The 12,022-nt window shown below is 52.0% G+C and overlaps 1 protein-coding gene across 10 annotated transcripts in view; it reads right to left on the minus strand.

The window, feature by feature from the left end:
- Positions 1-6,532: 6,532 nt before the first annotated feature.
- The window catches only part of PTPRS (protein tyrosine phosphatase receptor type S), a 90,445-nt gene continuing 84,955 nt past the window's right edge, over positions 6,533-12,022 (minus strand). For all 10 annotated transcript variants that reach the window (XM_073220485.1, XM_073220486.1, XM_073220493.1 and 7 more), the window contains 8 exons: positions 11,175-11,329; positions 10,816-11,101; positions 10,481-10,659; positions 9,594-9,720; positions 9,382-9,507; positions 8,278-8,432; positions 8,021-8,156; positions 6,533-7,696 (listed from right to left, as the gene is read on the minus strand). In XM_073220485.1, the coding sequence (XP_073076586.1) occupies positions 7,628-7,696; positions 8,021-8,156; positions 8,278-8,432; positions 9,382-9,507; positions 9,594-9,720; positions 10,481-10,659; positions 10,816-11,101; positions 11,175-11,329 (1,233 nt within the window). In that variant the 3' untranslated portion in view covers positions 6,533-7,627. The remainder of the gene's footprint in view (positions 7,697-8,020; positions 8,157-8,277; positions 8,433-9,381; positions 9,508-9,593; positions 9,721-10,480; positions 10,660-10,815; positions 11,102-11,174; positions 11,330-12,022) is intronic.

The raw sequence follows: 12,022 nt of genomic DNA on the forward strand, positions 1-12,022 counted from the left end.
ATCAGCTGTGTTTCTGTACAGTAATAATGATCTACTTAAAGAAAGAAACGAAGAAAACATCCCCTTTACAAGCATCAAAAAGAATAAGATCCTTAGGAATAAATGCAACCAAGGAGGTGAAAGACCTGTGCTCTGAAAAATGTAAGACTTGAAGAAGACACAAATAAATGGAAAGATACACTATGCTCATGGATTGGAAAAATGAATACTGTTAAGAGGTCCATATTACCCAAAGTGATATATATATAGGCTCAACACAATCCCTATCAAAATTCCAATGGCATTGTTTCACAGAAGTAGGAAAAGCAATCTGAAAATTCATCTGGAACCACAAAGACCCTCAATAGCAAAAGCAGTCTTGAAGCACCTGACCTCTCCTGATGTTAGCATCTTGCGATAACCATAGTGCATTTTCTACAACCAGGAATTAACATTGATACAATACTAGTAACTCATCTACAGACCTACAGACCTTATTCAAATTTAAGAAGTTTTGCCTGTCCTGCCCTTTTTCTAGTACAATCTAGATCAATCTAGGACCTCATGTTGTATTTAGTCATCGTGTTTCCTAAGTTCCCTCTGGTCGGTGATAGATTCTTACTCTTTGTCTTTTGTGGTCTTGACGTTCTAAAGGGTACTGGTCAGTTATTTGGTAGGAAGTCCCTCAGTTTGAGTTGGCCTGATGTTTATTCACGATCAGACTGAGGTTGTGTGTTTTGGGGGCAAGAATATCACAGAGGTGATGCCGCGTCCTTGGTGCAGTTTATCAGGAGGCAGACGATGCCGACATGCTCTCATCGCTGGGGATGTTGGCTCTGACCACTTGGCTGAGGTCTGGTTGGCCAGGTTTCTCCATCAGAAAGTTCCTATTTTTCCCTTTGTAAATAAAAGGTGTCCGGTGTGGAGATACTTTGAGAACTATGAAGATTGCTTATCTTTCATCTCCTTTTTTTCACCCACTAGCAAAAAGAATAACTTCTTGTTGTTATTATTTCCTTGCTTGTTGCCTTTTTTCTGAGACATATATTTCACAGGTAACTTATGCCACATAATAAATGCATTTGCATTCCCTAGGGATTAAAAAAAAAAAAAAAGACTCACAAAAATCCCTTCTCTCAAGCAAGCAATTGTAACCCAGGTAGAGAACGCTGCCGTATCACAAAAGGTCGAGAAGAGCCAGTGAACTCGCCTGATTTTGCCAAGAGAGAGAGTTGGAGGTTCAAATGCAAAGGGCAGGTGGTTGGTGGACTTCTCTTTTATATGGAAAATCCCATTTCTTCTGGCCTGTGAGTATACAGTCATAAAGGTCTCAATATGAGGGTGCTGAGTGGTTGATAAGAAATTGGATCAGAGCCACGTGTAGCTGCAAATGCTCTTAGAAGCTGTACCAACTTCAGAAATAGGCCAGTGACTTTTTATGGTAGCTTTGTGACTGGCTTTCTGTTGGGTATTCTTATTCTTTCGAGTACAATTTAAGATGATTCTTGCGAGTTATCTAGGGAGGCACTCAAATCTTTGGCCAAAAAGGAAGTTTGTTTGTTTTTGAGAATAGTGGACATACAATATTATATTAACTTCAGGTGTACGACACAGAGATTCAGCAATTATATACTTTGCAAAATGCTCACCCCAGCAAGCACAGTTACCGTGTACCTCATTCTTGTCTTAGCACATTGGCCGGGGTCTCTAGTATTACGAGAAGTGAGTGTTGTGTAATCGACATTCCTGGCCTCATTTCTGAATTCAGTGGACATGTTTTTAAATCAGGGATTGGCTAACTGTGGCCTGTGGGCCACATGCACCCCATCACCTGTCTTTATAAATAAACTTTTATTGGAACACAGCAAACCCATTCATTTTGTCTATGACTGCTTATAAACCATAGCGCAGCTGACTAGCTGCCACAGACACTTTCTGGCCTGCAAAACCTAAAATATTGATATCTCGTTTTTTACAGAAAAATGTTGCCAATTTTTCTTCTGAAGTTTCAGCATTACTAAGTTAATTTATCAAGTTATGGAACAGTTAATGTTTTTTTTTCATCAAAATGCTTTGGGGAGATAATTCTCCCTTTTCCCCTGGATAGATTTATTATTCCAGATATACAAGATCATGATATAATGGAACCATATCCTTAACACCCAACTTAAAAAGCAAAACACATGTGGTTGAAGTTACCTGTGTGCCCTTGGTTGAATGCATTTCCTCGCCTCCTGCTCAAAAGGAACAATTACCCTGAATTTGTTCATTGGTGAGTTTTTCAAAGAGTTTTACAGTTTTGGCTCATATCTTTATGTCTTTGATCCATTTTGAGTTAATTTTCATAGATGGTATGAGGGGTAAGGGTCCAATTTCATTCTTGCACGTGGATTTCCCGTTGTCCCAGCTCTCTTGTTGGAAAAGACGATGCTTCATCAAATGCTCTTGACACCCCTGTCAAAAATCAATGGGTCCTCGATGCATGGATTTATTTCTGGACTCTCAGTTCTGTCTCATTGATCTGTATATCCAGCCTTATTGGCAGTATCACAGTGTTTTGATGACTGCACGTTAGGAAATCAGGAATTGTGAGTCTCCCAACTTGGTTGTTACATTTCCAGGTTGTGTTATCTCCTCTGAGCCCCTTGCAAGTCCATGAGTTTGATATTGCCATTTCCACAGAAAAAGATCTTTGGGATTTTGATAGGGATTTACTGAACCTGTGGATTGCTTTGGCATTGCCATATAGATGAGTTTTTATATATTTGCTGGCATGTTTTTATCCCTAGCTAATCCATGTTTGCTTTAAATGCCTTAAAATGTTCTATAACGGAAGCACACCGGCCTTTTTCTACCTGCAGTTTGCTGTTTTGCTCAGCATAATTCTGAGGTTCATCTCATGTTGTGGTGCATAGTTCGAATTGGTTCCTGTTCGCTGTTGGGTAGTATTTTTTTATGACTACTCGATTCCTTATTCCCTCTCCTGCTGATGAATTTATTCCCATTTTTTAATTTCTTTCATTTATAATGAAAATGTATCGTACATGGTACATGCATTTAAAAAAAAGAAACAACCTCACATTGGATGCACCTGTACGTATTTCCTTGGGCACACCTACGAGTCTCTCTAAAAGTCTCTGTAAGATACATTCCTATGAATGGACTTGTTAATTCAAGGTTATGTACATCTTCAATTTATTAGATCCTGTCAAGGTAGCAGTTTATTCTCACTCTAATTTGAGATGTTCAACCATTAAGCCATCCTTGCGTTCTGTAACTCCTTCCCTGTGGAGGCATAACATCCCCCTCTTTTAAGGAGATGCTAGATTTGCTTTTCTTATCTTCTTACCCTTTCTACTTCTGGACACACAAGTGAGATGTGCCTATTTTTTCCCTCTTGGATTGTCCTTGGATGGTTGGAGTATGTGCTCCTTTTTTATGTAGTTGATAAAGATGGAAATAATCTCTTTCTTGAAGATTTAGCAAAACCCATCTGAAAAACCAACTCGGAAGGTGCCTTGTATGGGGGAATAGAATTTTGATCATCATTTCAGTATTTTCTGAGATTATTCACTTTATGACTGCCTTTGGTTTTGGTCCTTGTTCTTAGATTTTTTAAAATTTGATTCTCTAGATTTAGTGGTATAAAGGTGTATGTACATGGTATACATCCATCTTTTAAAATATTTCCTTTGTATAAGTAGTTGGGCCTCCTGTCGGCCCTAATGTGTATTTAGGCCTGTTTCTCTTGTGGGTGTTCTCAAAGATCCAGCTTTTTATATTATTTTGTTGTCATTGCTGCTGTACTTCCCCATGTATTCAGTTCTGATCTCCTTAATGTTTCCCCTGACTTCCCTTGACTTTATTTTTTCTCTCTGTAGAGGATTGAGATGAAATGTACTGTGTTTCGCTTTTTTCCTCATAAATTCATGTAAGGCTACACATTTCCCTGTGGGTGCTTCTTTGGCTGCTTGTTTTATTCATGCTCAGTGATCTCTCTCCACAAGAGCACATTTTTGGTTGCACCCCACCAGTTCTAATCTGCAAGGGTCTCCATCATTCAGTTCTAACATATGATTTATCTTTAATTCACTACTTGCTGTAACACTTTCAACTATGTGGATTTGAAGAGCTAAATGTTGTCATTGACTTATAACTTTCTGCATTGTGGCTCTTGAGTGGAGTCTGAATGTTGGTGAGCTTTCCTTTACCACCTAACACACGGTTCATTTGGGGGATGGCTCTGAGCATTTGGACAGAATGTACATTTTTTTATTGGGTACCAAGTGTATGTAGATTTGACCAGGCTTGCTATTGCATTCTTCCCCTCAAGATCCTTGTTTTATCAATTTGGTCTTTCCCTTCCTGAGGTCTAGTCTCCGGTACCACTGTGGTCCTGTCCACTTCTCCTCATGGGTGTTTTTACTTTAAACATTTTAAAGTGATGTCATTAGGGACAAAGTGTGTATTTACGATATTTGCACTTTCCAGAACAATAGAATGCTTCAGCCCCACAGGTCCTTGGTGGTGGGAGGTGGGGGTCCCTCCCAGCCCAGGGCGGCCACGTGTGGCTGAAGCTGACCAGGGGCAGGTGGTGGAGTTCACTGATGCCCTGAAAACTCCTGGGTATTTATCATCTGTGTGACCTTGGGGAAGAGACCTGACCAGTCTGAGCCTCTTTTCTCATCTGTCCATTGCTGTGTTGTCAGAAGGATTAAATGAGATGGCATGAGCCAAGCATGCAGGAAGTGCCCGTAAATGGGGGTGGATGTTATGGTGTCCCATGGTAAGGCCGAGGCAACTGGAGATGCTTAGAGTCTTGGCGGTTATGTGTGTGAGTTAAGGCAATTCCTAAGGGCCTTCCTCTTCCAGGATGTCCTCAGATAAATCCCTGCTTGCCACTACCTACCCGGAACCATAGACCTGAGCATCTGAGCATCTGAATCAGAGTGAGGGTCACACACGTTTATTTTCCCCAGAGCCCCTCTTTGTCCCATTTCTAGTAAGCAAGGCAAGGTAGACCCACTTCAGCCTCAGTGGGCTTCGGGGATCAGAGAAGAGAAACAGGGATACCTTCTAAGAGGGGCTTTTAGTACTGGGCTTTGAGGAATGAATAGGAGTTCTCTGGGCAGAGTAGCCTGTTGGTAGTCTTAGATGATTCAGGTAGGACTGGGCTTGGGCTGGAGTCTGACATTTCAGTCCTTAGAGTCCCATGATCTGTGACTAAGAACAGGAATCCCTGCCCATGACTTCTAGAAGTCAGAATTCAGGGAGCTATTAAACATAGTCCTATGTGCCGCCACTTTGGCCCTTTCTCCGTTTCCTGGTCTTCTCACACACCTGGGGTGTTTTCCCACGTGAGCTCCGTTACACTCCCGTCCACCCCACCCCCAGTGTCTTTCCTCCCTGGCTTCCAAAACTCGCCTTACAATTAAAAAAAGAAACGCCTCTGTCTGTAGTTAAGTGTTGCATTTCCCCACTTTGCTGGTTATTTGTCCTTTTTTTTTTTATGACTATTCTTGCCAAAGATTTACCTATTTTTGGCGTTTTCAAAGAAGTTTCTGATTTTGTTCATGTGAAAGAAGCACCTCAGAAATGCCCGATTGGAGTTAGTGCCAACTTTACCTTTATTTGTTTCCCTGTTCTCATCACCTAATTTGAACACTTGTTTCATTTCTTTTTTGTTTGCTTATTTTCAGAATTTGTTTTCTTTGGGGTATCCGTTTGGCTGTGCCTCACAGGTTTCATGAATGGGCTGCTTGAATTGTTTGGTTTGAAAAACTTTGTAATTTCCATGTTGATTTCTTTCTTTGATCTGTGACTGACTTAGCAATGTATTTAAATTTTCCCGCCGTAGGCCTGTTCATGGGAGGCTCCCTTGATTATAGCATCTGCTCCTTGGGAGCCAAGATCAGGTTGTCTTACCTAATACTTGTTTCTTGGAATTTGTGAAGATCTCCACAGTTGATTTTTGTAAATGATCCATGTGTGTTTGAGAATTTTGGGGGCGGCAAGGGTGTACACCCCAAATGGCTCACCGTCCGTCCCCTGGGGTCAGACTCACTGGGTGGCCTCTAGCACGGGGACGTGGTGCTCCCAGCCTAGGGTCTCAGTTCCATCACTGGCCCTCCCGGAGGAGGCAGCACTGCATGGTGTCTGGGGGCTGTGGATGAGTGACCAGGGTAGGACTGCCAGCTGTGGGTGACTGGACTGCTGCCTGCCCCTCTCTGAGTCTCCTTCCTCATCGGTAAACTGGGCAGATGACTCCCACCTCGGGGCTGGCGGCTGGCACATGCTCAGCTCAGCGGTGGTCACCATTAAGGAGGATGTAAGGCAGCCCCTGCAAGACCAGAGCTTGGGTTTGGGGGTCCTGACCTGGCTGTGTGACCTTGGACAAGGAACGCTGCCTCTCTGTGTCCCATTCCTCACCAGCTTATTCACACAACGGGAGGTCACCTGAGCCCTCCAGGCCCTGCGGGACCCAGGGACGAGACAGAACGGACAGGGGGTTGGAGGGGGGGGCGTGAGGCGGGAGCAGGACAAAGACACCGGCCAGGGTCGGACGATCTTCTTTAATACAAAGTTGATTTATCTACATACACAGAGGTGGGAAATCCACCCGGCTGCTTCCGTTTGAATAAACAGTGTTGAAAGCAACGGCAGATTTGCTCTTGTACAAAGAGAAAAACTTACTTGCCCAGGGGTAGGGGTTTCCATCCTTCTGCCTCCGCCCAGCCACCTGCCCCCCAGCCCCAGGGCAGAAAGGGCTCCGGACCCGGGGCAGCGAGAACCTCCCCTGGCCCCGCCCCCTGGGGGCGGAGCTGCTGCGGCGCCGGCGGGTCCCTCAGGTGGGCGTGACCCTGGCGCCAGGGCCCCTCCCACCGCCCCGCGCTCAGACCCTCAGGTCCTGGATGTGTCTGAGACTTTAATTAACAAAAGGCAAAAAGAAGGAAAGAAAACCAGGAGCAAAACGACGTCCCATTCTTGAGCGGGGCGCGCTTTCTGATGGTGGGAAAAGGAAAAAGCCGGCCTGGGGCGGCCGCCGGCCGCGAGCGCAGCCACCGCGCAAGAACGGTTTTCTACGATGAAAAAATAGACTGTGAACAGAACAGGAATAAGCAAAGGTTTTCTTTTTAAATTCATTGATGGGTGAGTCTTTTTTTTTTTTTTCTGTTTGTTTCTTCTTAAAAAAAAAAAATGAAAAAAAATACACTATTTAAAAAAAAAAGGAAATGTCACCGGATACAGTCACACTGAGTTTGAACAGAAAGCTGAACGCTGCACGCCCCCAGCCCCCGAAGCCCGGCGCCCCCAAGCTGCAGGGCAGGGACGCTCCCGAGTTCGCGGCCCCTGGGCCCCCTCCGGGTCCGGGGAGAACCCCCGATCGCTCACCGCGCCCCCCACCCCCCCACCCTGGAATCTCTAGTTCTGGAGTCGAAAGGAATGTGCCGAGTATTCAAAGGAGGCGACTGGTGCCGGGGAGCTGGCTGGGGGCTGCTTCGGGGGGCCGCGTGGCTCCCGGAGGCCCTGCGGGGCTGCGGCCGCCGTCTCCTCCTGCCTGGCTGCTGGGGGTCCAGGCCTCCGCGGGCACCCCGGCAAGGGCAGAGGCACCTGGGGCGGGGGGCGTCTGGCCGGGGCGACCATGGCTTTAGGTTGCATAGTGGTCAAAGCTTCCGAGGTACTCCAGCGCGGCCTGGTAGCAGAACTGGTACTCGTCCTGCGGGAGGGGAGGAGATGGGGCCTCTAGTCGCTGCCTCCCCTGCCCCAGAGCCTCCCTGGAGGCAGCCACACTCAGCCGGGCTCTGCCCGGGCCGGGCCCTCGGGGCTGGGGGGCTGGGACTCCGGCTTTGACCCCATAGATGGGAGTTTAGAGGATGTTGTTACAACGCCCAGGATGACTGTATTTTAGGGAATACCTTCCCTGCCCCAGGCCTCCCGTTCCCCACCTGCGGGGCGGTGGGACCCCAGATCTGTGCCCCATGCCGGGGTCCTGGCTGGGCGGTGCCCGGGCCATGACCTGGGGGCCGGGCCGCCCCCTCACCTCTGTCTGCACCATGGCTGGCCTCTGCGTTCGCAGCATCTTCACCGTCTGGAAGATGTCCACCACGCCTTCGTACCGCATCCGCTCCAGCACAATGCTGAGGGTGATGAACACGCCCGTCCTGCCCACGCCGGCGCTGCGGGAGATGAGCGCAGCGTTCAGGGGAGGGCCCAGCCTGGGCTCCCCGAGGCGCCCTTGCTAGGCCTAGGATTCCCCAGCAGGGCGCTGGGCTGGGGCTGGGGGGGCGGGCGGCTCACCTGCAGTGGACAGAGATGGGGCCATCCTGGCCGAACTGCTCCTTCGTCTTGTGCACTTGGCCGATGAAGTCAATGAAGCCCTCCCCCGACTTTGGCACGCCCTGTTCCGGCCAGTCCGTGAACTGGAACTGCCGGACTGTCCGGGACTGGCCGTCCTGGGTGGGGACACAGCCGGGTCCCGCTGTCAGGGTCCGTGGTGGTCCCGTTCTCCACCCTGACGATGTGTCTGTCACCCACTGGCACCATCTTCCATTGAGATGCTCCTGCATCCCTTTCAAATGCCACCCTCCTCCACCCTAACCACCCAGCGACACCATCTCACGGCCCTTGCCCACCACACACCTGCTCCCTTCTCCCGTCTCCCCTCTCATCCGCCACAGAGACGTCCAGCACCCCCACCACACGCCCTACACTTCCCAAGTCCTGTTCTCCACCCCCCGCTGGCCACATACTCATCCTTTGCCAATCTCCTCCTCCACTGATGCCTGACGCACCAGTCTTATGCTCACTCAGCCAGTGGTGCCAGCCTGCAGCGCCCAGGCACTCTGCCCCACTGGCAGCGCCCTGACTGACGTTTCCCACCCTCGTCACCCTACCCTGAATTCTCGAATCCCCTTTTCTACTGCTTTGATCTGCTCTTGCCCAGCAGGGCCACCTTCCGCTGTCAGTCTTCTCCGCTCGCCATCTAATACCCACCTCCTCCATGTTGCAGCTTCACTGTCCACCCAGGGCAGCATCAGTCCGTCCGCCCGATCTCCCCCACCGCCTTTTCAGCGCCCTAACATCACCCCCACAGGTCGCTGCTTCCAGGGGGACGCCCCACCCACCCCTTTGTGTGACCCCCTTGGACTGTGTGTCCTAGGAGTGGCGCTACACATGCTAGAGGGGACACTGCGGGCAACAGAGGGACACGGCCTGCTCTTCACCCACTGGCTGGGAGGCGTGACCAGCCAACCAGTCAACTCCCTCTTCTACCCTCCACTGCCCACCAAGCTGATTCCTACCCCTGGGCCTTTGCTGGGGAAGCCATTATCCATTATCACTGGGCGATGCTCAGCAGCCCCAGGCGTCTGGCCCAGATGCCAGTACCCCCCCAGGACTCACCCGGGCATCTGTGACCTTGAACTCCCGTAGGATATACTGAGGCATGTTGTACTCCGCCATCGGATCCACCACAAAGTACTGGTAGCGGGCAGAGCGCTCTGCTGGCCAGTACTGGTGACACTTCTCCTGTGGAGGGGAGGGCAGCTGCGGTCAGCTTAGCCCGAGGCTGGTGCGGCCCCCCCGGCCAGCAGCCCCACCGGCCCGCGGCTCACCCGGCTCATCTCGCGCAGCTTGGTCAGCATCACCACGATGGTGGAGTTGCCCTCCCACAGCATGCGCCAGAAGTCCTCCGTGGTTTCTGCCAGCGGCCCCTGCGTCGCGATGTAGGCCTTCTGCTGCCTGTGGGGTGGGGTGCATGAGGCCAGGACCGGCGGGGAGAGGCAGGCCCAGACCCGGAACTGGCCCGATGCCCTCTGGTGGGTCAGGATCCAAGCAGGACGCCCACCCCCCTCTCCAGAGGCACACCCTCCATGGCCCTGCCTACTGGGGAATGGCGTCCGATGTGCCAGCTCCCTCCCCGTCTCATTCCACCCTCTCCAGGGCCCCACTGTGCACAAGGAGAAACCAACAGCCCCAGGGTACGTTCCAACCCCTCTAGGAAGCTGCAGGACCGATCTCTCCTGCCCTCTGCCACCTCCCTCGGGTGCGGTAAGCTTCACGGCTAAGTTCCCTCTTGCCTCTGGCCTTTGCGCAGGCGGTACCTTCCGCCTGGCACACCACCCCTTGGCTTCTCAGCTTGGCACTCACAACACTCGGGCTGTGTCATTCTTTGGGAGGGGGCAGTGCTCTGGGTGCTGCAGATGTGAGGCAGCGGCCTGAGTCCCCACCCACGAGATGCTAGTCGCAGCCACCTTCCCCCATTCCCACCATGACATTCAAAAAATGTACCCAGACATTGCCACATTCCCCCGGGTGGCAGAACTGCCGGGACTGAGAACCATGGACACAGAGGACAGACTGAACCATGTCACGGACAGCAGCCACGAGTTACGTAGCTTCCGCCGAGCTGTGACTCTGTCCAGCTCTGTCTCTCACGTAAACTGGAGCCCCTGTGGGGGCAAGGTGGGGACCCCAGAATGGCTGGGCAAAGGTGAGGTACCTGTAGCCATCGATGAAGCTGGCGTTGATGTAATCGGACCCCTCCACGCCCCGGATGGGCTGCAGACAGACCCGTGTGCTCTCGTAGGGCATGATGTTTACCAGGCGGTTCTTGAACTTGTTACAAGGCAGATTGGCACTGATGAAGCGGGATGTGTGGGCTCTGGAGTTGGCCAGCCTCTGTGGGGGAGGGCGCGGCCATCAGCATGGCCTCCAGCTGGGGGCTGGCCTTCTCCGGGGATGGGGAGGGCTCTGGGTCTTCAGCCGGAGGCTAATGGTGGAACAGGAGACTGGGGACGCCCTCCCGCCCGCAGCTGCCTCCGCACCCCTGCCGACCTTGAACTCGAGCTCCATGCCGGTGACGTGCTCGCCGGGCTCCACCTGGGCCAGCTTCTGGATGTAGGCGTAGAGGCTGCGGGCGGGCACCTCGGTGGTGCCGCAGCCCACGGCCTCCAGCAGGGCCTCGTGGATGAAGCTGTACTGGTCCTCCGTCTGCACCATGTAGTTGCGCTGGGACCGCATGAGCGTCACGTGGCCGTACACATCCACCGTCTTCTCCGGCTTGATCCGCTCCAGCATGGCATCGATGACGATGAAGCAGCCGGTGCGGCCCACGCCGGCACTGCGGGGACAGATACGGCCATCAGTGGCCCCTCGAGTAAGACGGACGGGGCGCAGCGGGAGGGCCAGGCTACCTGCAGTGGACCACGACGGGGCCTGCGTCTGGCGGGTTGCAGGTCTTGACTCTCCGCAGGAAAGCCAGGAATGGGGTCGGGTACTCAGGCACCCCGTGGTCTGGCCATGCCGTGAACTGGAACTGGCGGACCTCGCGTTTCTCACTGGAGCCGTTCTGGGGGGCCACAGGGACACTGCGTGTCAGCACAGCCCACCGCCCACGCGCAGAGGACGCCCAGCTCACGCCTCCAGATCACAATGCCCTGAGTGCCAGGCTGCGTGTCCAGCTGCCCCCGGTCACGGGGAGAGGGGGTCCCCATGGGCTCCTCACACCCAACGTGGCCAGCACCGTGCCCTTTCACCCCAAACCTGCTCCCACTCGTCCAGTCAAGGGTGGCTCCATCCTTCAGAGGCTCTGAACGTAGGACTCACTTCCCTCCCTCCCCACCTAACACATCTGCCTGTTGGTGGTGTCGGCTCTGCCTTCCGAATCTATCCAGACCCATCCATTTCTCACTCCCACCTTGGCGGCCACCCTGATTCGCCCCCATCACCACCCATCCAGACCAGATTAGTGCCTTCTGCCCACCCACTGTGGTCTGCCTTCCCCACAGCAGCCACCAGAGGGCAGCCGGGAGCACCTGAGTCAAGTCCCCTTCCTGGGGTCAAAGCCCAGGACCTCCCTGCCAGGCAGACCCTGCATGACCTGCCCCGTCCCCTCCCTGCCCTCCCCAGTTCCACCTCACGCATTCTACTCCAGCCACACGGGCCTCCCCACTGTTCCTCCAGTATACCAGGCACGGTGCTGCCCCAGAGCCTTTGCACGAGCCATTCCCGCTAACTCGAACACCCTTCCTCACCCCTTCCA

Source organism: Manis javanica, chromosome 13 (genome assembly GCF_040802235.1).
Source record: "Manis javanica isolate MJ-LG chromosome 13, MJ_LKY, whole genome shotgun sequence".
NCBI classification, from domain to species: domain Eukaryota; kingdom Metazoa; phylum Chordata; class Mammalia; order Pholidota; family Manidae; genus Manis; species Manis javanica.